Source organism: Neolamprologus multifasciatus, chromosome 16 (assembly GCF_963576455.1).
Source record: "Neolamprologus multifasciatus chromosome 16, fNeoMul1.2, whole genome shotgun sequence".
In the NCBI taxonomy this organism is placed as follows: domain Eukaryota; kingdom Metazoa; phylum Chordata; class Actinopteri; order Cichliformes; family Cichlidae; genus Neolamprologus; species Neolamprologus multifasciatus.
In genome coordinates, this window is record NC_140454.1 from 3,698,516 (window position 1) to 3,724,063 (window position 25,548).

A 25,548-nucleotide genomic window follows, 5' to 3' on the forward strand; every position below is an offset into this window, starting at 1 on the left:
TGTCACTGGTTATGAGGGCTATTTTCCAGCAGGAAGGACCAACTCAACTGGAACAGGTGAGCAAATGTTGAAATGTTGCCTTTCAACTCTGGGAGACAACAGATCCTAAACTTAAGCACAAGGGAGAACACAATAAGCACCCAGCTGGCACACTGAGTATGTTGATTATATGGCAGAGGCCTATAGGAGGATGAGGATGTTGGGAAGTGGTTGTAGTGGCTGAAGAGCAAGGAAACCAAAGACTCTTGTCTAAAGTGGAGACACGGCCTGCCCAACCCAAGCTGGGCCTAGTCACTGAGTTCAGCAACTATAGGTTAGACACAGTATGCTCTATATAAAGTAGCAACTGTTAGCTCGTCATGAAATTCCAGGCACAGCATAGTCACAATGTCAAACCACAATGTCACAAAGTCAATGCACCTGCACAGATTTTGCAAAAAGATTGCAAAAGAACTTAAATGGTAAAGCTATTTCATACACTCAAGCATATAACCCTGACCAACAGTACAGGGACATACTACTCAGTCATGAGGACTGAAGCTGAATAACATTTTACATGCTATGTTAGCAAATTTGAAGACAGCAGATCATTTCTACTACTGTCTGCAATCTCATCTTCAGATGTTCACAGAGGTGCATTGTGGGGGCACCGCATGCACCTTGTGATTGAAAAACTCACGTTACGTCGCACATAAAGCAACTGCTGAGTGTAATATTTGCAGATGTTTGTGTCATATTTGAGAACAGGTGTGGGCTCCAACATGTTGGAGACATTGCCATTAAGAAGGTTTATAGTTTCCTTTCCACACTAGCAAGAAGATGAGGTGGCGTTCTTCTTCTATTACTCTGGAATGCTTATGTGGCATTTTTGGCAATGCTTTTTCATTCATTTGCGTTAGCTTTCAGCTACACGAGCAGTGATTAATGGTATGCAACCTAGACCGACATGGTTGCATGCAGTTTTCTGTAGCCTGTGTGTAAGCCAAGTGCTATCTGGTTGAAAAGTAGGTCTGAACAGGAAACAGTAACAAAAGGGCTCGCCACAGTGCACAAAAAATGTACCGAAGAAAAAAACATTCCAGATAAAACAGGAAAAGGCTGAAGAAGTGGCTGCTGTGGATGCTTTAATGCATAGTTTAGGATGGCATGGCGATTCAGTGGTTTTCACCATCACCTAATAGCAAGAAAGTCCAGAGTTTGCATGGGCTCTCTCTCATTTAAGTACTTGAGTCATACAGTGAGTACTTACACATAATCAGGTGATTTTTATTGTATTTTCTCCTGTTGTTTTGGAGGGTTTCTCCTTTGGTAACATGAAAACTAAATACTTTCTTCTTACAACAGAGCTGCATTAGTCACGTATGCGTAGCCTCTTTTATATCATCTTTTAATGTAATTGTTGTCGGTATAATATTCCAGTGCTTTCATTGGGGTGGGGTGGCTGTAGCTCAGGTGGTAGAGCAGGTCATCTACTGATCGGAAGGTTGGTGGTTCAATTCCTGGCTTCCCCTAGTCTGCATGCCAAATATCCTTGGGCAAGATACTAACCCCAAATTGCTCTCCGATGCATCCATCAGAGTATGAATGTGTGTGAATGTCAGTTAGAAAGCACCTAGGAAAAATGTGCTTGTGCGAATGGGTGTGAATGGGTGAATGCACAAGTTGTATAAAGCGCTTTGAGTGCTCAGAAGAGTAGAAAAGCGCTATATAAGAACCAGTCCATTTACCATTGATTCGTTACACGGGAACACTGGAAGAGGGGGGAAAAAAGTCTTCAAGCCTTTTAAAAATTTGAAGAAAACCTGCTGTATAAAAGAAACATCACCAAAACCCAGTGAGAGCGTCAGAAGAACATTCTGGAAGACAGAATCTGCTCGCCAGGCTTCTTCTTGTGGTGGCTGTAGCTCAGGTGGTAGAGCAGGTCATCTACTGATCGGAAGGTTGGTGGTTCAATTCCTGGCTTCCCTAGTCTGCATGCCAAATATCCTTGGGCAAGATACTAACCCCAAATTGCTCTCCGATGCATCCATCGGCGTATGAATGTATGTGAATGGTATCTAGAAAGCACCTAGAGAAATGTGCTTGTGTGAATGGGTAAATGCACAAGTTGTGTAAAGCGCTTTGAGTGCTCAGAAGAGTAGAAAAGCGCTATATAAGAACCAGTCCATTTACCATTTACCATTCTTCACACCACAAACTCTCCGTGTCTCTCACTAATTACTCCAACCCGTCAGCCTCTCCTGGCTGTCGTCATGGCAACCCCAGCGGTTTGGCTCGCTGGTTGAGGGAAGGGGAGTGGTGCTGTTATCAGGCAAGAAGGTGAGATAAGAGAGTTTATTTCCATTGAAGCAGATAAAGGAGTGGATGATCTCTGCAAACATTTAAACCACAGGGAAGCTCTGAAGATGTTTAAGGGCTGAGCTGCTCTTTGAACATCTGTGTAGTTGTTGTTCATCATTTATATTTGTGTCAAAGATTTAGCACTAAGATTTTGATTTTTGTCATTTTAAATCAAATTAAAAGCAAAATAGTTCTTAAAATCTGCTTTTAGTTAAACAAAACTTGAGATTGTAAGTTCAAAATCAGCAAACTTCTTGGACTCAGAAAATGCTGTTGGATCAATGCCGCCCAGTATTGCAAGCGATGTGTAACAGACCACTTAAGCCATTGTTAAAACTGAAAAACACTAATTTCCTAATTTTATTTCATTAGACTTCAAACAAAAGACAAACAAAAGCTTTCAATAAGAGCAAATAGGTTAAATTCTTTAAAAATTACTGTCTGCAAACATATTCCATTACATATTGAAAAACAATCGTTTTAACAAATTGCAGTAACAACAATTCTAGACTCGCATCACTGGACAAAGCAGCTGAATGAATCAGAGGATAATATCTGGTGACCGGAGGCCAATCGGAAGCGTCCAGCATCTTCAGCGACACCCGCATTCATCCACCACCATGTCCTGGTAATGCTGAAGCACCACATTGTCGTTTTTGTCGTAGTAGAGCATGGAGATCGAGGAGAGACGGATGGGGACGCAGCAGGGCTGTGGCGTGTTCTCCGGATCCAAGGAATGCACCAGGGTCTGCAGGATGGCATGGTTGGTGCCGTTCAGGCTCTCGCTGAGCGGGAACGGACACTCCCCGTGGCAGTAGTTGGCCATGAAGCCCTGCGGGGCGATGACCCAGTCCTGCCAGCCGACATCTTTAAAACTGATGTAGAGGCGGCGAGCTTTACACACATTGCTGGGTGTCACGGGGATGTGGATGGCGCTTCTCCTCCGTCTGGACCGACACCGATTTGGGTTGAGGGACACAGCCACTAGTGAGGCCTGAACCAACGGGGGGGTGAAGGCTTGTTCCAGTGGGAGGGAGTTACCGGGGTAAAACGGAAAGGACTGTTCCGGGTCTGGTCCGAGAGGGAGCAACTCGAAAATTAAGCCGTAGTTAGACCCCGGTTTGCGCCAGCTCTCTGCCACCGCTGTGAGATCCATGGTGATGGAGGTGGACTCGGGCTGCAGCTGGACCGACTGGGACAGCAGGAGTCTGCGGTTCGCCTTGGGATTAGTTCCCTTCAAAGTCGATCGGATCACTTTATAAAGAGAGGCACTAATGGCCTGGGACCCTTGCAGCAGCTGCACGGGACTGAGGGGCTTCCAGTGGAGCTTGATTTCCAGCTGAGCCAGAGATAGCATCTCCACAGGCTGCAGGATGGACATGTTGAAGAAAAGATGCTTCTCCAGGCAAGCCTGACAGCTGCTGCTCCAGCCAGACACCATCCTGCCTGCAAAACATCCGCCAAGACAGCAAGATTAACAAGGAACTTAGTTTTTCCAGGAGTATAAGTCAGAGCAAAGAATGTGCATTTTGTTTATGCAACAAAGCTCAGTCTGCACATCAATAAATTACAGCTTCTGTCTCTTACCAGCATGAAATGCTTGTAATTATTTCACCTTTTGCATCTGAATCAGCTTTAATGAATAAATATGTGCCTAGCTTTGCAGAAACATGGAATATAGCTTAGCTATTGGCTATTAAAAGGCCAGATATGCTTTTTTAAGGCTTAAATAGCAAACCTGGAAGGAATGTTAGTAAATTATATCAGAGCTAATCTGTTTTTTCATCATTTTTCTTTCAAAATGTAAATCTAAATAACGAGTTCGTGCCACCGCTGAGTCTTTGGGGTAAACATCACTATCCCTGACACTCACACAAACACTCACTGCTGTGATCTCAGCCATCAGCAGCACTGCATCCTCCTCTGGCAGCATACTGCACACTGACAGGCTGACAGCCATGGACCATGTTCAATATTAAATCTCTTAATAGGCTTTAAATCAATTACACGTGACAGTCAACACAAAGGTTTCAGACATTTTGGCTACATAATAAACTTAAAGGATAGAAACAAAGTATCGATCAACCAATACCAGCGTTCGTATCGATAGTTCTAGTGCTTCCTATGTCTTGACTAACATCAGCTTCTCCAAGTAGCTACCTTGGTCTTGGACGTATCTGACGATGTTGCCGCGGACTCCATACTCGGACACCGTGCAGGGCTGGCTCTCCAGAGCCTGGAGCTTCTCGGCCCTCCGGAACATCCTCCAGAGAGCGGAGGGGACACGGCGCCGGGGCTGGAGGCTCCCTGCAGGCCTCGGCCTCTCGGAAAGCCCCAGGGACCTCAGGAGGAGCTGCTCCTGCCTGTTGGTGTCCTCCACGGGTGAAAGGGCGCACGCGCCGAGAAAACACACCGCCAGCAGCAACACAGGAGTCATGCCCGGACTTTCGGTTGATTTTGGACTCGGCAGCTCCGGAGCCTCTTCACCTGTAACTTTTAGTTGAACCTCACGGAGATCCCGGCGCGCAGCTGCGTAATCATGTTAATGAGAAGCGGGCGAAGATAAGCGGGGGAGGAGGGCTGAGCTCGGGACAGGTCCCCTGAAATAACAATGACATTCCTGAATGAAGTCACCAAGCAGTCTGGAAACATCGCGCTGTTTACACTGTAAAATCAGCTTTTATTATATCCTCCATCCTGTTATAGGCGCAGACTCACTTTCTCTCTGAGTCAAATTCACCAGGTAATTTGACTTACAGGTGACTGTTTTTTTTGTTGAATGCAGAAGCTTCCAGAAACATGATCATCTCAATCCTCAAGTCCCCTCTTCTGTCGTTGTTGGTCTCTTTTAAAAACCTATAAGCTCAACAATGAATTCTGGGCCCCCAGGGGACTCTCTCGGAGGATGACCCGGCCACTCTGTGAGAGGTCTTTTACTGCGCCAGTGCGGTGATGTCAAACAGAGGCTTTATCTCAGTGAAAACACTGGTAACACCGGGATGTGTCTGCCAGATAAGAAGGCGCAGCAGTAACAGGCCAGTTTATTCAACAGGGTTTAAGCTATAGGTCTATAGCGCCATCTAGCGCCCGTTGAGGGTATGAACTTCTCATGATCTCTCATGATAATGCGACTTGGACTTCTCGAACTGCTTCATTTAAAGACTTCTTACAGAACTGAAGTGATAAAATTGTTCATGAGAAGAAAACATTCCAACATATTCTCATTTTAAATCTATTATGTTCCCTCTGTGAACCCTCAGAGTGGTTCTTCTTATTAATCTGCTATGAAAATAGGAAACGGATGCAGTGATTTTATTGAAATTTACACATACCTGAATGGAAATACAGAAATGGAGTTTGAACGTCAATATTTGGTATGATCACCTTTATTCTTAGACTTCCTGAGGTCTCATACGCCAGTGTTTTTTTAATCTTCAGGAATAGTTCTCCAGGCTTCTTGATGTTGGCTGCCTTTTGTCCTGTTCTCTGTCAGGATGATTTCACACTGCTTCGGTAATGTTGCAGCTCAGGGATCAGTGACATGCTGAAAACTGAAGCCAGTCCCAGTCAGATGGCATTGCATGGTGGATCCAGACCTAACTTTGTATTTCTGCATTTGTAATTTCATAAATGTTGACAAGATTTCAACACCACTGGTGGAAATGAACCCCCAACCATGACTGAGCCGCCACCGTGTTTTACATTTGGCTGCAGACACTCACAGTTGCACCTCATATGTAATTTGGGATACCCCAGCTTTTTCTCCCGTTTCCTTTGCTGGATTGTTTCCTAATTCCTAAGGATGTGGCTTTCAGGTCCTATTAATCTGCTGTGGATATTTTTTTAGGTCTGCCACTCTTTTTGTCCATGTGCTCATTGACATCAGCTTGTAATAAAAGCAGAAAATCACTTTGGTATTCAAGTGATCAGTGTATTCTCTGTAAACCTTTGGCTCACAATCAGTACTTTTAATATATTTATATTATTAATTGAAACTTTGCCCATGTTTAAAGTATCCGGCTCAGTGTTTGCAGGCCAGTGTTGCCCTTAAATAAACGGTTCTCAAACTGCAGAGCAGGACTCAGAGGCACGGCTGGTGGGGCATGAATCATCATCGTATAGCAACTGCTTTTAGAGGTTACACAGCTGATCACCTGTCACTTTAACCCCAGCAACCTCTTCTGTCGCAGAAACCATCTGCATGTCCTCGTTTACCCTCTTCATCAGTGGTCCCCAACCTTTTTTGCGCCTCGGACTGGTTTATTTCCAGCAATATTTTCACAGACCGGCCTTTAAGGTGTTGCGGATAAATTCAGCAAAATAAAACCAGTACCAAAAAAAAAAAAAAAAAAAAAAAAATTATTCATAACATGTGGGAAAAGACCCAGGGAAACAGAGTTAACAGTAAAATGATTTAATAAAAATAAGCCTCAACTCTTGCGGCGCGGTACCAAACCGGTCCGTGGCCCGGGGGTTGGGGACCGCTGGCCTACACCCCCCTGATAAATCTACTATCCACCTCGTCTTTAAATTTGACTTCAATCACAGTCATCCCCTCTCATATTCTCATTCTCAGTCTTTGCCCATTTTGGTCACAAACGCCGAAAATCTGAACATCAACTCAGCCACCTCCATCTTCAGTCGCTCCACCGTCCCCCTCCACCCGGCCAGGACTCTCTTCATTGTCCATTGCTTCCGATAGTTGACCCGGTGTATTTAAACTCATCCACTTTCACTGCCTCTGCTCCTTACAGCTTCACTGTCACACCTCCATCCATTCTTACTTTTACTTTACTAAAACTCATTTTGCATCTTTTTGTACTTTCAATAAATTCTTAGTGTCACGGTCCTGGGTCAGTGACCCAGTGTTTTGAGTTTCTTGTGCCTCTGAGTTTTTTGTATTATGTTCTTAGTTCTCTTTGTTGTCCCAGCTTATTCTTTAGTGTCTTAGTTTGGTTTTCTTGTATTCTGTTTAGTTCTCTGAGTATTTAGTAGCTGCCCTCTGAGTCTCTTTGTTGTTGCTGTCTCCCCTAGTCTAGTTTGCGTCTGTGCTACTTCCTGTTTTACTTTGAAGGTCTGTGTCTCATGTGAGTGTATCCTACTTTGCTCCCTTGTCTCGTCAGTTCTGATTTCTCGTTACTTCCTGGTGTATTTAAACCCTGTTTCTCTGAGTCAGTGTCGCGTTGTCCCTCTTGCTGTGTGGATCTCCCTGTGAGTTTTAGGTCTTTGTTTCCCAGTTTAGCTTAGTTTACTTTGTATGCTCGTTTTTCTGTGACCAGCAAATAAAGCTGTGATTTTGAGTTCATCCCCTGAGTCTGAGTCCTCATCTCCTGCCTGCCACACAGCGTTTCATGACACTTAGTAAGAAACCAAAAACTTTTTTCCCTTCCACAAACATCACTTGATTAATAACAAAAGTCAACATGGAACATTTGGGAAAAGCATATTTTTGACTTGTAAACTGATACATTGTGAATCATTTCTTACACCGAGGTCAGCAAGTGAGGATTCGCTGTTCATACCAGGTCATAAGAAACTGTGTTTTTCATGCTGCACAAATATCAACACAAGTCAATCTTTCAACCCATTTTCTTGCTAACATGATATTATAGAAAACAGACATCCACTGAGATCCCAATGCTTTTTTTTTTAATATAGTTGGCAATCAAAGAGGATTTTCCTTTGAATCATTATTTACACAGAAGTATGTACAGTGGTCAAAGAGGAGCAGGAGGCTGTAGCCGCGCTGTGTGCGCATGCACCACAGAGGAGGACAAGGGTGGAGGAGGGCAGGGCTAGAAGTAGCTAGAGTTCATCCTTTCAAACAAATGCATGAATAAATCTAACAGCGGCTTATTTCACTCATCCATTCGACATCACAGGTATGTGTGCATAGCTCGGACATGGATTTGGCACGCACACACACACAATAAATATACACACCCAGTCGATAAACAATGCACTGACAGACAATGTGCACCGGCTGATCCTCATGTAAAAGTCTCGTCTGATCACGTCCATGGACACAGAGCTACAGTGGAACAGAAATGCAACACACATACACGCACATACACACAAACAAACCACTACAATCGGAGCCTTTCGTGTCATTGCCGGGTTTATATTTGAGAGTTTCATTCTCATGTTTTCGTTTGAGTCAGAAAACATAAGGCTTCGTCTTTGCTAAAAATAAATAGAAGTTCTTTAGCACATCTATGTGCGTTTTTGGAGACGTGAACATTTTAAAGATCTTTATACCCAAGAGTAGAAATACTAAAGCCTGTGCAGCACATTTAATCTATACTATGGAAAGAAGAGCAACATGTTCAGACATTTGAACAGGTAACCTGGGTTATTTTTTTTACAGATGCACAGATGGTGCATTGGTCATTTTCAATAATAGCTCTACACTTTCACTTTTGGTGCCTCATATGTGCTGGACTGACTTTTATCGTGCTGAAATCATGTAGTAAACTTGGGAGATTATCATGATTATTTACCTCAGCACTAGGACAAAAGAGTCTGTTGGGATTATAAGATACGTCTCCAAAGACACATCGGAGTTCAATGACTCAAAAACAAGCAGAAATCTCAAATATAAAAAAAAAAAAGATGACTACAGAAGAGGCACACAACAGCTGGACACACTCAGTTGTTACAGTACTTGAGTAGATGGTCAAGGCGTACACACATCTAGGGCTTTGGTGCATCACGGGACAATCAGGAGTGTTTTTTTTCCTTCTTCAGTTCGAAATAGTACGACAGGCACCGATCTCACCGATCAGTCCGTATATATATATATTTATTTATTTATATATATTTATACCTATAAATCCATTCAATGAGCTATGTACAAAGTATGGCAAAGAAAAATCTTTATTTAAACTTAATCAGCAGATGTCATTGGCTCTTCACTGGCTAGTCTGTGACGTCTGCAGTGGGTTTCATGCTTAGGAGTGAGTCCATACCGACAACCTGCAGCCGTGTCAGAAATGGACTCGTGGACCCGAGTCGTCCCAGATTTAAAACAATCTCAGTAGAGTCCATCCAGGCCACAGGTTCAGTCCTACGTGAAGGTTGTTGGTGACGCCGTCACCAGGGTCATGTGGCATTGACCTCCATGATGTGGTCGTCAGTAGCTGGCAGCACCAGGACCTGGCATGCATGGCTGTGGTTGAACACCTGTCCGGGGCTGAAAGGCTCGAGTCGTGGCATGGCCACGCCTTTCTGCTGCTGGTCGCCGCTGCCCACGGAGTGGACGCTACCCCGGCTGCGGATGCTTGCTGTGTCTCCCTGATCATCCAGCGTCTTGTCCAGCAGGGATAGGCTGTCGTTCTCCACGCAACTGTCTGAAAGCGCCAAGGAATAAACAAATTACTGATGAAGAAGAAGAAGAAGGAAGAAGAAGAAAAAAGAAGGAAGAAGAAGAAAAAAGAAGGAAGAAGAAGAAGGAAGAAAGAAGGAAGAAGGAAGAAGAAGAAAGAAGGAAGAAGAAGAAAGAAGGAAGAAGAAGAAGAAGGAAGAAAAAGAAGAAAGGAGGAAGAAGGAAGAAGAAGAAAAAGAAGAAAGAAGGAAGAAGAAGAAGAAGGAAGAAGGAAGAAGAAGAAAAAGAAGAAAGAAGAAAGAAGAAGAAGAAGGAAGAAGAAGAAAAAAGGAAGAAGAAGAAGAAGGAAGAAGAAGGAGAAAAAGAAGAAAGAAGGAAGAAGTAGAAGAAGAAGAAGAAAGAAGGAAGAAGAAGAAAAAGAAGAAAGAAGGAAGAAGAAGAAGAAGAAAAAGAAGAAAGAAGGAAGAAGAAGAAAAAGAAGAAAGAAGGAAAAAGAAGAAAGAAGGAAGAAGAAGAAGAAGAAGAAGGAAGAAGAGCATTTTGTACCGGAACATTATTTCTAAGATCTGGGGATGAGCTGCCAACAGGCCAGCAGATCAAATAGAGTGAAAAACACAAATCTATTCCAAAAAAAAATACAAAATAAAAATAAAAAATAAAATAATCTCTTCTTCAGTGTGAATGAAAACACGGTTCCACTGCAATCATTTGCTACATTTTAATGTGATGCTGCTTTTATGTTAAAATGATGAAACTATGCTAATGATACCGGTGCTGTGGTGACACCTAACGGTGGTCAAATACAAGGCGGCATGGACGGTCATATTCAAACTTAGGAGCACCTTCTTCTAAAAAACCCCACAGGAATCACCAGAGGGCGTCACCAATCCACACAATGTGCTGCATTGTGGTGTCACACAACACAAAGGTAATTTTAAGGTAAATAAAGCACAACCTGAGCAACTGCAACAAAGCAACTCATAACTAGTGAGGCTGAGTAACTAATAAGCTTTGCTGCTGCACACTCTGAACGTCCCCTGGTGTTACAACAAAAACTCTGAGTGAACCAAATGACTCATTAATTCACTTCTGGTTTATATTTTAAGAAACACAATGTGTTACGTATGTTGAGACATTTTTGAACAGCTGATTGCTTCAGCAATCTCTCTGTCGCTTCCCTTATGAATAAACATCTTGAAGGCTTGAAGGTTTAGCAGGTCTCACCGGGGTCTGGCTGAATGGCCACCGCTGCAGTGTGAGGCAGGTACTTCAGCACTTTGATCTTGGGGAAGGGAAGGTGTCCAGCAAACAGAGGCATCACCTCGATCTGGACTTTGTGGGTGGCGTTGGCTGTCATTGGCATGAGCACCATCCCTGAACTCTTCCCACACACCGCCCAGTTACTGCTGCTGTCAGCCACTGTGGACGTGCATGCAAACACAACTATTAAAATTGTTTCACATTATCGAAATCAAACAAAATCAAACAGACTATTTGTTGCCTTAAATTATTTTGCCTTGTTTGTGTCTGGCCATATGCAAAAAGGAGTCTGAAGAATAGTTTGAAGAGATGGTTTTGCTTGGAGTGCCTGGCTCTTATACATATGCACATCTGAACAAAAACAAGTCGATCTTTAAAGTGATAAATCCACCGCTTCAGCCAATATCTTGGTATTTGTGAAAAGTGATATTAACTCTTACAGAACTACAGTTTTTGGCAAGCAGCTGATTTTAGGCACCAGCATTTCTACGTTGAGTGTTGTGTGAAATTAATGCCATTATTCTATCGGTTCTTCAGCCAAATATTCCTCTCAAATAACTGACCGGTCTACTAAAAATCTGATTTTATTAAAAGAAGAAAAAAAAAAAGACAGAAAGGGGAGCTGATAGCATACCTTCATACATGAGCTTGGTGGTTTTGGGGCCATCGGTCTCAGTTTTGCTGTCCTCTGCAATCTCTCCCTCTGCTGGTTCAGTCAGTCGTGTTATAGACACCTCAAGTCCACAGAGGACGCCAGAGCGGCAGCGCTGCTCGCCAGCAGGAGGGAAGATTTCTGCTTTTACGCTGTACAATGTCTGATGACATGAATTAGAGGTTATCAGTGGGTGGGAGACTTAATGATAATGCTAACTTAACTGCAACTCAACTCCTACAATGAGAGATGAAAAGGACCTAAATCTGGAGTTTAAGTGGACTTACAGTGACTCTCTCAAGCTGGAACTGGTAGTGGAAAGGTTTGTAGGCAGAAATGTCTTGGCTGAGCGGAGAAAAGTTGGCAGAGAAAACACACTGGAGACAGGAGGGCAGGTCGTCCTTCCACCTCACCTCCCACAAGCAGAACACACTGTGCTTACAGCACAGAAGCTAGACACACAAAATACACACCAGACATCAGTGCGAGTCCATGGATGATGTCGCTCTGATGTTTCAAATCGACATCTAAGATGGAAAATGTATTATGACATAGGTCGTGTCCAAATTCATGGGCTGCATCCTCCTGAGGACGCATTTGTAGACCGATTACGTCACAGCGACGCGCCGAAGGCTGTCCAAATTCGTAGACTCCTCCGAATGCAGCCGACAAATGCGTCCTCCTTTTCCCCGAATTTGAAGGATGGGTCGGGTGTGTCCTTCATGGCCCACCATATCCCAGAATTCATAGCGCGGCCCAGCCAAACTCCAGTTTCCAACAATGGCGGCAGCTGCTAAGTTTTAAAATTACTCTTACTAATCTTTCTGGGTCACAAAATAAACTTTTAACATATTTTCAGGCGAGAAAGTAGCTGTGTAAACATCAAATATCTGCTCGGTTTATCAAGATATCGTATATTTGCAAAGGTGCTTCGACGTTTTCGGAGACGTCTGCTACCCACCAGCTCGATAGCTAGCCGGGAGCTCGATGGTCACTGATGCCGCCGAGAACGGCACAACTCCCGGCACATCATTTTCAGATCACCGCGGAGTTTCGCTGCTCGGGTTAAACGTAATATATAAGTCACTTAGACAACCTAAAAATGTTATTGTTTGGCTTTTTTCAGTGTTTTGTTTGTTCGTGAGTAAATCGGTTTGGCTGAGATTAAAGTTATTAGATTAGATTAGATAAAATAAAACTTTATTAATCTCCCGGGTGGGTTCCTCCTTGGTTTTTACGTATGAGACAGTCGAGAATTTACGCCAGTGTCCTGTTATATTTTAGATAGTATGGAGCCCCGCGGGGGACATGGGAGAAAAAAAATTAAGACGGACTTTTTTTTAAGACAAAAGTTATTCTTAAAAAAATTAAAGTCTTAAAAAAATTAAGACAAACTCGGGATCTCGCAAAACTTTTCGCAAAACTTTTGCGAGATCTCGCAAACGTTTTAGCCGCATTCTTCGGACGCTGGCTCGAAGCCGACCGGGAGGTCGAGGCACGATGTGCCGGGAAAGCGGTGTTCCTCCCGGCTATAGTAGGTCTCGACCTCCCGTTAGCTTCGAGCTAACGGGAGGTCGAGACCTACTACAGCCGACCTCCCGTTAGCTCGAAGCTAACGGGAAGAATGCGGCTTTGCGAGATCCCGAGTTAGTTTTGCGAGATCTCGTAAAAGTCCGTCTTATATTTTTTTTTCTCCCATGTCCCCTGCGGGGCTCCGTAAGATAGCAAGGAGCAGACGGCTGAGTTTATTAAACTCCACCGAGACAGCGGTGACGCTAATCAGAAGGCTAGACCGTCCAATTTCACGGCCGTTTACTCCCGGCCTACCAGACCTTCTGAGGACCTGGCCCACGTAGACCGCGAAGGCCGGGTCCTCAGGAGGATGCAGCCCATGAATTTGGACACGACATTGTCTATCCTGATGTAAAGGAATCTGAAAACACTCTGGGGCTCCGTCCACAATGACAAGAGGTTTCCAGACAAATTAACACCAAAATGCAAAATCAAGAATAAAATAAGCAAAACAGCCTATAAAGCCATCTTTAACCCAAAAATATTACACAAGGCATTCACCATATTTTAAAACTGGTCATTATTTAAAATAAAGGCTTTTTACCCCTTTCTGCTCACCTGTTGTGTTTTAGTGTTAAGAGACTGGAGCTCCAGCGATGCGTGCTGCTTCTCTGTCAGCTTCACTTCTGCCAGCGTAAAATTAACATCGGACACATTCTGCACACACACCTGGATGTACTTCCTGTGGGATCACGTCCAACGGGTCACAGGTCAGACAGGTTCGGAAAGGTAGAGGTAAAGACTGTTAATAAGTTAAATCTAAACTTTCATCTTTCCCAACAATAAAAAATAATAAAAAAAAGGGAAGAGACTTGCCTGTTACCAGCAGAAAGCAAAGAGTGTTTGGTCTTGAAAGGGATGTAGAAGGTGAGGGCAAGCAGTGTGGAGTAGATCGACCACGGACAGTCGATAGACATCTGTGTACACACAAGTTTACGTTTCTCAGACTATCAGCTATCTGGCAAATATGTATTTGGTTGATGACTAACAATCATATTCTTTACAATTTATGTCAGCTAACTAGCCTGAAGGTTTCTTCCTGTTAAAAGGGAGTTTTTCCTTCCCACTGTCACCAAAGTGCTGCTCATAGGAGGTCATATGATTGTTGGGTTTTTCTCTGTATCTATGAAGCGCCTTGAGGCGACTTTTGTTGTGATTTGGCGCTATATAAATAAAATTGAATTGAATTGAATTAACTATTTGAAATAGTCAATTGTTTATCTTAAAAAAGAAAGAAAAAACAAAACTACAATATCTTTGGGCCCAAAGTGTCATCAAATATAAAACCTTCACCACACAAAAACATCAATTCTTCTATAATATGAAAGCATTAAAGTAGCAAACCCTCACGATAACTTAAAACATTTATTAGAATATTAGTGATTAATCATCTTATGAACAACTGATCGATTGATCACTAGAAAATGTAATCCACAGTATACACAGGTACCACCCACAGCTAGAAAACCAGTGATCTGTAGCATGCATGTCTTGTGTCTCACCCTCTGGTCGATGGCGGTCATCGGTGTGTCGGGATGACTGTAGCTCCGTGGTCGATGGCGGACCTCCCCATTAGTCAGCCTCTCATTGGCGGGCCGGTCAGCCCCGGACGGGATTATGCACAAAACCTCCAGCTGAAACTCCAGAGTGTGGTAGGGAGGGGCCGGAGGAAGGCTGATGCTCGTCACCTTTTCAGACGACTGAATGGACAAAGTGCTTTCACCCACCAACTCTGAACACAAGAGGGGGACAGAAAAGATGGCCGCGTGAAGTTTAGAGCTCCGTATCTATGAGTTTGTTTATGGGCACAACTCATGAACACCAATATTCTGTGCAAACCCCACCCACCCACACAGCAGCACAGTGGAGTTCAGACAACATTACTCAAATAACAGGTGAGATAATCTAAGCAGTTTGGCATGGAAAGAATGACAGCAGTAAAGTGGACTGTCAGGAAACATCACTACTCCAAATGACTGATCTTATATTCAGTGTAGTCACTGACCAGAAGTAGGGCTACTGATTCGGGCGGTGCAGCTGGTGGAGGGCAGGATGGGCATTGTTTCTGTGTTGCTGAGCTGCAGGGCATCTCCTTTCTTCACAGTGTAGTGACCCGTCAGCAGAGTAAACTTCACCTTCTGAGGCAGACCAGCTAACAGTGGCTCTGCAAACACAGACACAACTACAGTGACGCACACATGCTGCACTGGCTTATGGGTAAGTGGAATATTTATAGTCTGATCAGCTCAAACGAGCTGGTAAAACTTATTTAACTTTTTTTAAGCTATTGAGCTGTTAAAATTAAAAGTTAAAACATTTATTAGAATTTATCAACCTCAAACTCTTTATGCTTATATGGTCATAAATACAGAAAACTATTGGAGAATTTAAGCTAATAAAGCTGCAAATAAACTCCAAGTGTAACAAACACAACAGCCCCAGATATGAAGAATCTGATTTTAATCAAATAAAAGTATTCAGACCTGAGAGAGGCTCCACGGTGAGCTGGGGCTCCTGAGAATATACTTCATATTGGGCCGACGGGTAGATATGAGGCAGGATAAACTGCACCTCACCAACTGTGGCACACAGCTGACGAAGTGTGTAAGTACCTGGCTGTCCACTCTACAATGCAAACCAGAGGCACAAATGAGAGCGTGAGGGGGGGAAAGTTAAAGGGACATTTTATGACCGAAGAAAGGTCGCATCTTACTGGTGCCGTGAACGTGATGCTGTTGTCCCCAGGCTCTAATGTTACATCCTGCACCTTCAGCATTTGGGCTCCTTCCTTAATTCCAACAGTAGGGGGGCTGATACAGTTAGGCGTGTCTGGGGGTGAGTTGCTGTCATGACGACGCATGAGCAGGTGAGTGTTTTTACATATCACTCCTGTAGAGTTGAGAGAATCGTCCGAAGGACTCCTGTCCTGAATCTCATCCAGCTCTAACGAAGGCCCGGCACCTGCGGAGGATGGAGGACCCGCTGATGAGTTACTCTGTCTAAACACTACTGTCCCCGGGTGCGTTTGTCTCTGAGCTCCCTTTGACCTCCCATGAGTCCCTCCGTGATCCACCTCAAAGTGAATGCTGGCGACTAGTTGCTGGATGCGCACCGACATGGGCATCAAACACCGCAGAGTGAGCTCCACCTGCAGGACAGCTCCGGAGTGCACCGAGGCTGCTGCTGGGTGGAACTTTAACTGCGTGAGCTGTGCAAACACGCCCATGCTGAGGGTAACTTTGTGAGCTGAGAGCAAGAAGCAGAAAAAAAAACACGTTAGTGATGTGCACATTTTTGTAAATTATAAATACAAAGTGGATTCCAACTGATTGGGAGTTAAACAGAAGTGCTTACACTGGTCTCCAGACTTGCCAGTAAAGCTCAGAATTTCCTGACAAAAGTGTTTCCTCTCGTCCGTCGTCAGATTTACATCACCAGCCAACAAAGCACTGGTTTGTAAGTAGCTGTGGAGGGTTGTAAAGGAAACCAAATAATTCATTTCACTACTTCAAAAACAACTTTTGGAAGAACAAAACAGGAACCCCTACTTTACCTTCAAGGCCAAACCGAACCAGACAAGGTTTCACATCATCAGCGGCTCAGCCTATTTTTACCTTGACTGATAATAATACTAGACCAACTTATAGAAGGTCGTGTAAATATTTTGATGCCATAACAACCGGCTTTATATTACAAAGAAACTAAAGGACATATTTTTAAAATACTAACTTTGACCATTTTTATGAATAGTAAAGTAGGAAAGTAATAAATGTGCTTCAGTGTTTAGTACAGTGAAGTAATGTTAAATCTTGGCACCACTGTGATGTTTTAATATTTGCCCATTAATTAGTCTCATGGCTCTGAAGGATACTCTTCAGTTTTGCTCAGCAGCTTCTGACACTCGGCGACCTGTCGCCTGGTGTGAGTCACAGGGAGGCTCCACCCCTCTGACACGTATGACTTCAGAGCTTCCTGTAAGAAGGTTTCCGCCCGCTCAGGATCTCCCTTCCTCCTGTGTTACATTAAAAAGACATATATAAACAAATCATCTTGTTCCTCTTCATTATAGAAAATGATAGAGATCATCATCATCATCATCATTATTATCCTCATTATCATTATTATCATTATTATTATTATCATCATTATTATTATTATCATTATTATCCTCATTATTATTATCCTCATTATTATTATCATTATTATTATCATCATCATTATTATTATCATCATTATTATTATCCTCATTATTATTATTATTATTATCATTATTATTATTATCCTCATTATTATTATTATTATTATCATCATTATTATCCTCATTATTATTATCCTCATTATTATCATCATCATTATTATTATCATCATTATTATTATTATTATTATCATTATTATTATTATCCTCATTATTATTATTATTATTATCATCATTATTATCCTCATTATTATTATCCTCATTATTATTATCATCATTATTATTATCATCATCATTATTATCCTCATTATTATTATTATTATTATCATTATTATTATTATCCTCATTATTATCATCATTATTATCATCATCATTATTATTATCATCATTATTATCCTCATTATTATTATTATCCTCATTATTATCATCATTATTATTATTATTATCCTCATTATTATTATCATTATTATTATTATCATCATTATTATTATCATCATCATCATCATCATCATCATCATCCTCATTATTATTATCATTATTATTATCATTATTATTATCATATTATTATTATCATCATTATTATTATCATTATTATTATCATCATTATTATTATCATCATCATTATTATCCTCATTATTATTATTATTATCATTATTATTATTATCCTCATTATTATCATCATTATTATCATCATCATTATTATTATCATCATTATTATCCTCATTATTATTATTATCCTCATTATTATTATCATTATTATTATCATTATTATTATTATTATCCTCATTATTATTATCATTATTATTATTATCATCATCATTATCATCATCATTATCCTCATTATTATTATCATTATTATTATCATCATCATTATTATCCTCATTATTATTATTATTATTATTATTATCATCCTCATTATTATTATCATTATTATTATCATCATCATTATTATTATCATCATTATTATCCTCATTATTATCATCATTATTATTATCATCCTCATTATTATTATCATTATTATTATCATCATTATTATTATTATCATCATTATTATTATCCTCATTATTATTATTATCCTCATTATTATTATTATCATCATTATTATTATTATCATCATTATTATTATCCTCATTATTATTATCCTCATTATTATTATTATCCTCATTATTATCCTCATTATTATTATCATTATTATTATTATAATCATTATTATTATCATCATTATTATTATTATCATCATTATTATTATCCTCATTATTATCCTCATTATTATTATCATTATTATTATCGTTATTATTATTATTATCATTATTATTATCCTCATTATTATTATTATCATTATTATTATCATTATTATTATTATCATTATCATTATTATTATCATTATTATTATATCCTCATTATCATTATCATCATTATTATCATTATCATCATTATTATTATCATTATTATTATCATTATTATTATTATTATTATTATTGCATGCAAATACTGCCCACTCGCTTATTCTCTATTGGCTGGCATGACATTAAATATGAGCCAATAGCAGATGGACAGCCTATTTCTTGCATCATAAGTATTTGGTTTTTGACTATTAAGTTAGACCTCATATAGTTATGCTCAATATAATTAATGTCACTTAATTCCTCTCAATTATCTTCAGTCCTGTGTGGGTATTTATAGGCTCTAACTGGGAAACAGTTCTATAGTAGAAGCCTAATCAACCTGAAAACCTCAAATAGACCTGCCTATACCGTAATTAAACCAACAGCTTAACTCTTCCTTACATGTAGAACTCAGCCAGACTTTTTCCCACCAGTCTGGCAGACCGAAGCCGGCCGATGGCCTGGTACATTTCCATAGCAGCATGAGAAAGTTCCTGATGCAAGAAGGAGCCAACAAGGTGGTAGAAGAGAAAGATCATCAAATGAGCTGCTGAAGCTTTCAGGACATTACATCATTTAAAAAAAAAAAAAATTGGATAACAGTTGAAAGAATGTGTCTTAACTTCCTTCTTAGTAAACCAATGAAATAAAATATCAAACTGTGGCAATATGTGTGGCTTACAAGATAGTGCCTTTCAAAAGCTTCGACAGACGACAAAGCTTCTTTCAGCTTTTTGTACGGGCTCTGCAAACTGTTGACTGTGGAGGAAGACAAAGGAGATTTTAAAAACACATGCGGTTATTTATTCCCTTTCAAATAAGAGAGGCAGTGAAGAGTAAAGTGTAACCCTGAGGGTTCAGGCACACCATGGCGACTTAAGAGAGCTGCCATAGATCAAAGAGGCACTGTGCCTGTGTGTGTGCACTGCAGAGACTACAACTAATAGCCATGTTTTTGGGAACAGCCTGTACTTTTAATCTAAAACAAAGTGACAAACTGAATAAATAATAAATTAGGTGGTCATTACTGCCCAGCAAAGGTAGAATGTGAAAGCTTACCAGTCTCAGGCCTCTCGTCCCCGAGCCCAGCCAGCAGATCTACAGTCCTGTTCAGGTCCTCAGAATTGGGTCCATTTTTTGACACTAAGCCACAGAGTTCCCCCAGAGACTTCAGCTGCACAACGCAGAGAGGACACTCATTGAAAAAAGGCCATTTTATGTTCATAACACCTACTTCTTGGTGTTTAAATTATTACATAAAAGGTTAAGCACATTTCTTCATTCTACAGAAATGGACTGCAAAGCTTTGGCAAAGATGTTTTGGAAAAATACAGACAAGTAACCTTTTTAGTGCTCTTGTATGTAGAAACTTATTAAAGTATTGGCAGGGGGCGATGGCCTCCTACTAGGGCTGCCACGATTACGTCGACTATTAAAATCGTCGACGACTGATTTAATATTCGACATGTCGTTTGAAGCTTTGTAAGATCCCAAAAGACGCAGGAATAAGTAGTAGGATTTAAGAGTGTAATAACGGATTGAAACAGAAGATGGCAGCACTGCATGTACAAGGATGCCAGCTGCCGTTAAACCCCGAAGAAGAAGAAGCTGTGTCCCAGAATTCATAGCGCCCTGCTCAGTTTCCAACAATGGCGGCAGCTAGTTAGTTTTAATATTACTCTTATTATTCTTTCTGGGTCACAAAATAAACGTTTAACATATTTTCAGGCGAGAATGTAGCTGTGTAAACCTCAAATATCTGCTCAGTTTATCAAGACACCACATATTTTCAAAAGCGCTCCGACGTTTTCGGGGACGTCTGTTACCCACTAGCTCGATAGCTAGCCGGGGGCTAGGCTCACTAGAGCCGTGAGAACACCGGACTCCCGGCAAATCGTTTTCAACCCCACCGCCGTCTTTCGCTACTCAGGTTAAACATATATATGTCACTTAGATAACTTAAAAATGTTATTGTTTGGCTTTTTTTAGTATTTTATTTGTTCCTGAGTAAATCGGTTTGGCTGAGATTAAAGTTATAGTTTTTACACAGCTGAATAAACGTCAAGCAGACAGCTGATTATCAGAAGTGTGAGATGCTCGAGAATTTACTCTGGTGTCCTGTTATACTTTAGATAGCAAGGAGTTTATTAAACTTCACCTAAACAATCTGCAAATTTCATCAAAATTTAATAAACTATCATCTTGTCTTTATTTTTAGTTAGCACATACCTTAAACACTTAAAGCTGTAAGCTAATGATAGTTATATAAGAGCAGATGCTGCTGGTGCAATAAGCTGTACGTTTTACGTCCAATGGATGATGATCTGATTAGTCGACTAATTGCAAAAATAATTGGTGACTAGTCGACTATCAAAATAATCGTTTGTGGCAGCCCTACCTCCTACCCCTGAGCCTCCTAGCAGATACAACTATGGTATCCATTTGAAGCATTTGTGAGCTACTGCATTTAAAAACCTGCTGCCCCATAGGCTGGCGACCCCTTCAGCATTTTTTAGGGCTGAGGGATAAAAACCGGGAAAGACACGTGTCTTTAGGTTGGTGCTGAACAGTGGAAAATGTGCGTGATACAATATTAATACTTCTTACAAGTTTGATAACAGGCGAAGAACCAAACAACAGTAAAAAGCTACAGCGTTAGGATCAGTGTCAATGTTTATGGAGCTTTTCAACTTAAGAGCCTAAACAGATCTGTTGGAAGCTTAAAGGTGCTGCTAATGGGTTTATTAAGTTATTAAAGCCCAAGCTTAAAAAAAGCAAGACTTTTGTTTTTTTTATTTTGTGTGTGGTACCTTGTCTGTAGCATACGCCCAGAGACCAACAGTATGGGAGCAGTTTGCAGCTAACTGGGCTGGATCACAGCAGCCCTCGATCCTGTGCAGAACCTCCAAGCAGCTGAGAAACACCCAACAGTCCAGGGCTCCCTCAAGAACCTGCACCTGAGTAACATAAGAAAGCATTTTAAGATAAGTAATGAAGCACATTTTGTAGAAAGAGAGGATGAAAGTCCACTCACACCATTAGAAATGGTACGATCTGTGTTTATTACCTCCAGCAGGCGGAGCTCCTGTACACAGTTGTGGAGCAGCTCCAGCGCTCTCTGCGTGACCTCCCAGGGTCTCTGGAGGAAGATTAGTAAAGTGCACTGGCGAGAGAACAGGTAGCTTCTCAGGTCTAAGAGACTGGCCTCTCCACGCTGGATGCTGTCCCTCTTCTCCATGTCAATGGGTCGCCGAAGCAACAAGCCGCTCCAGTTACGCACCGGGGCGCAGAAGGAGCCGAGCCAGTTAGCAGTATCTGTGAAAGAAGCGGATTAGCATGACCGAAAACAAAACTAGCGCTTACCTGCGAAAATGGAAACAAAAATGCAAACAGTGTGTCTTTTACAAACTGAAACAAAGCATAATGAGGTGATTACGTACCTCCCGCTCCAAAGTTAAGGACATACTGGGTAAAAAGAGCATCCAGCTCATCATACTGGACCAAGGCGTCCTCAAACTGCTGCAGCATTTCAAAAACAAAGGCCAGCTCCTCCTGCACGACACACACATAAGACAAAACTGGAAATCAACACTTGGCTCCTGTAACCTTCTAGGACAGAGTTCAAGGACAGGATGACACACAGGCCGACATTCTGGCGCTTCTTTCCACGTACCTGGACCATGAAGTATTCACAGAAGCTCCAGCCTGGCTGGGTGCGCTTCTCTCGTAGTGTGCGCATTTCATCTTCGAAGCGGCCCAGGTTCTTGGTGAAGGACATGAGGAGGAGAGTTCGCAGCTTTAGCAGCAAGGAATTCCAGGATTCCTGAGATCGAGATGAGTCCTTCAGAGGATCAGACAGAACTACACACCTGGATGAAAATGAGGAAGATTCAATCCACAAGACAGCTTAGATTTAGCTGATTACAGAAACTGCTTTGAGACGACATGTGAAAGAAAGCAATGAATTACTATTATTTCATTTTTAAATAAAAGTGAAAATGTTTTTAAATCAAGTGAATAAAATAATTAAAACATAAAGGAGTCTGTGGGTTTCTAATTGTGAAATTCATCCACAATTCAAACTCCTGCTCCTCACATACAAGGTCTTAAATAATCAGGCCCCATCTTATCTTAATGACCTTGTAGTACCATATCACCCTATTAGAGCACTTCGCTCTCGCTCTGCAGGCCTACTTGTTGTTCCTAGAGTATTTAAAAGTAGAATGGGAGGCAGAGCCTTCAGTTTTCAGGCCCCTCTTCTGTGGAACCAGCTTCCAGTTTGGATTCAGGAGACAGACACTATCTCTACTTTTAAGATTAGGCTTCAAACTTTCCTTTTTGCTAAAGCATATAGTTAGGGCTGGACCAGGTGACCCTGAATCCTCCCTTAGTTATGCTTCAATAGACGTAGGCTGCCGGGGGATTCCCATGATGCATTGAGTTTTTCCTTTCCAGTCACCTTTCTCACTCACTATGTATTAACAGACCTCTCTGCATTGAATCATATCTGTTATTAACCTCTGTCTCTCTTCCACAGCATGTCTTTATCCTGTCTTCCTTCTCTCACCCCAACCAATCACAGCAGATGGCCGCCCCTCCCTGAGCCTGGTTCTGCCGGAGGTTTCTTCCTGTTAAAAGGGAGTTTTTCCTTCCCACTGTCGCCAAAGTGCTGCTCATAGGGGGTCATATGATTGTTGGGTTTTTCTCTGTATCTATGAAGCGCCTTGAGGCGACTTTTGTTGTGATTTGGCGCTATATAAATAAAATTGAATTGAATTGAATCCTAATAGTTCAGCTAAAATTGGCATTTGTAAATGTTAAATTTCAACTCAGACTCTTCATGTCATCCGTTTGGAAATCAGTAAACTGCAGCATCCAGAGAACCTCTACGATAGACGTTCAGAGAATGTCTCTAAATTCTAACATCGAGCACATTTACATCTGTTTTGTACATTGTAAGTGTAGAAATAACTTATAGTACACTTTCTCTCCCTAGACTGCATCACGCTCTGCATTCATCACTACCCACCGCTAGAGATTCACAAACTCTGTGTTTGTGTGTTTTGGGATAAAAAGAAAGGCTCTCATCACGTTTTTCAGAAACATAACATCAAACAATCGTTACAAAAATCAAATAATCATTTCAGACTTACACATCACATTTCAAATTACTCTGTAGAACAATTACCTTTGACAGTCACTCCAGAAAAAGAAGAAACTTGGGACTAATAAAGCATTGTAAAGGGAGTCAGTGTGTTACGCATCGTCACGTCTTTCTAATTTCATCCAAATGAGTTTGTTTAAACAGGAGGCGCCTGCTAACCTGTCACTCTGCTTGTTGCAGAAGTCACTGCGGATCTTGTCCACAATGGATGAGCGAGGCAGGATGTTTGTCTTGTTCTTCTTCTTGGTATCATTGGTCTCCACCACAATGATAACCCAGTCTGATGAGCCGTGGGTCCTCAGGCTGTTCTGCCAGCGCATCATGTCCTCCTTCACGGAGCTCTTATACATTTCTGTATCCTACAATAAAGCACATCATTTTGCTTAGTCAGGCATTTTATGAAGACTTAGTCCTGGCTGCCAAAATATCAAAGAAAACTGGTGCTGGTTTAAAAACAATTAGTCATCAACCCAGACATTGATGTGATTTAGTTCAAGTTATTTCATTTTTATAATGCAATTAATTACCTTTTTGCATAGTGGTATATATGCACATACGCCTGTTCAACTGCTCATTAATGGAAATAACTACTCAGCCAATCACATGGCAGCAACTCAATACGTCCACAGTACCCGGGTATTTTTGAAAACGCAGATTTTTCTATGCGTTTGCACCTTTCGTCCACACGTAAACGGCGTTTTCGGTCACTAAAAATGGAGATTTTTTAAAAACTCCGGCCAGGGTGGATATTTTTGAAAACTCCGTTTTTTGCATTTACGTGTGGACGAGAAAAACAGAGAAAACGCAGAAAACGCAGCGTCAAAGGTGTGCGCCTTTTTTGACGTCACACTGTGCGCCACGTTATTGCTTCGGTGAAATGAATTTCTACAACACTGTTACTGTTAATTGTTCTCTCTGCAGTGTTTAAATGCTTACATATACACACACAGTTACTGTCCCTCCATACATACCACTCGGTTCTGCTTCTATGCCCCAGCTTTGTTTACTTTTTCCCACCGAGGCTTCTAGACTTCTGATTGGCCAACATTTCTGCACGGTTAGGAATATAGCGCCACCTGTTGCTTTGGCATGTTCCTAGCAGCGTTTTCCTTCATTTCTGCCTTTACGTGTGGACGGGATTATTTTTTAAAACAAAAACGGAAAATCTCCGTTTTCAAAAATACCCGTGTACGTGTGGACGTAGCCTTAGACACGGTCAAGACAACCTGCTGAAGCATCACAATAGGGAAGAAAGGGGACTTCAGTGATGTTGAATGAGGCATGGTAGTGAACCTAGTGAAAGTGGGCTCTCTGGTTGATGCTAGAGGGCAGAATAGCCACAGAGTAACTCAAATAACCACTTATTAAAATCATGGTATGGAAAGCAGTTTGCTTAGAGAGACTAGAAAATAGAAGACTGGAAAAATGCTGCCTGGTCTGCTGAGTCTCGATTGTTGCTAAGATTCAGATACTAGTCTGTGGCAACAACACAAAAACACAGATCCGTCCTGCTTTGTATCAACAGTTTAGGCTGGTAATGAAAGGAGCTTGCAAAGAAAAGCGTCTGGACTTCTTTAAGTTACTTGAAGACGTTTCACCTCTCATACGAGAAGCTTCTTCAGTTCTAAGGTCAAATGGTGGAGAGTCCCAGATTTA

The 25,548-nt window shown here is 41.4% G+C and overlaps 2 protein-coding genes across 3 annotated transcripts in view; both read right to left on the minus strand.

Annotated features, from left to right (window-relative positions):
• Window positions 1-2,616: 2,616 nt before the first annotated feature.
• gdf3 (growth differentiation factor 3) lies at window positions 2,617-4,974 on the minus strand. The gene is made up of 2 exons (XM_085134592.1): window positions 4,501-4,974; window positions 2,617-3,786 (listed from the first exon to the last, which is right to left on the minus strand). The coding sequence occupies exons 1-2, from the start codon at window positions 4,775-4,777 to the stop codon at window positions 2,933-2,935; spliced, it is 1,131 nt and encodes a 376-aa protein (XP_084990718.1). The 5' UTR covers window positions 4,778-4,974; the 3' UTR covers window positions 2,617-2,932.
• A 3,545-nt stretch (window positions 4,975-8,519) lies between these two features.
• The window catches only part of trappc10 (trafficking protein particle complex subunit 10), a 30,225-nt gene continuing 13,196 nt past the window's right edge, over window positions 8,520-25,548 (minus strand). Inside the window, exons 4-23 of one of the 2 annotated variants that reach the window (XM_085135952.1) lie at window positions 24,052-24,251; window positions 22,402-22,597; window positions 22,169-22,280; window positions 21,796-22,043; window positions 21,539-21,685; window positions 19,788-19,902; window positions 19,411-19,487; window positions 19,131-19,222; window positions 17,020-17,160; window positions 16,503-16,612; window positions 15,862-16,394; window positions 15,632-15,773; window positions 15,154-15,312; window positions 14,651-14,880; window positions 13,965-14,065; window positions 13,707-13,830; window positions 11,864-12,028; window positions 11,559-11,739; window positions 10,889-11,083; window positions 8,520-9,689 (exon numbers count right to left, since the gene is read on the minus strand). In XM_085135952.1, coding sequence (XP_084992078.1) covers window positions 9,442-9,689; window positions 10,889-11,083; window positions 11,559-11,739; window positions 11,864-12,028; window positions 13,707-13,830; window positions 13,965-14,065; window positions 14,651-14,880; window positions 15,154-15,312; window positions 15,632-15,773; window positions 15,862-16,394; window positions 16,503-16,612; window positions 17,020-17,160; window positions 19,131-19,222; window positions 19,411-19,487; window positions 19,788-19,902; window positions 21,539-21,685; window positions 21,796-22,043; window positions 22,169-22,280; window positions 22,402-22,597; window positions 24,052-24,251 — 3,516 coding nt within the window. In that variant the 3' untranslated portion in view covers window positions 8,520-9,441. Of the gene's footprint in view, window positions 9,690-10,888; window positions 11,084-11,558; window positions 11,740-11,863; window positions 12,029-13,706; window positions 13,831-13,960; window positions 14,066-14,650; window positions 14,881-15,153; window positions 15,313-15,631; window positions 15,774-15,861; window positions 16,395-16,502; window positions 16,613-17,019; window positions 17,161-19,130; window positions 19,223-19,410; window positions 19,488-19,787; window positions 19,903-21,538; window positions 21,686-21,795; window positions 22,044-22,168; window positions 22,281-22,401; window positions 22,598-24,051; window positions 24,252-25,548 lie in introns of both variants that reach the window. The other variant, XM_085135951.1, reaches the window with a different exon arrangement.

Coding starts and splice junctions, on each gene's coding strand:
- gdf3 (XM_085134592.1), bottom strand. CDS start 4,777: ATGACTCCTGTGTTGCTGCTGGCGGTGTGTTTTCTCGGCGCGTGCGCC. Junction 3,787..4,500: donor CAGATACGTCCAAGACCAAG/GTAGCTACTTGG, acceptor GATGTTTTGCAG/GCAGGATGGTGTCTGGCTGG.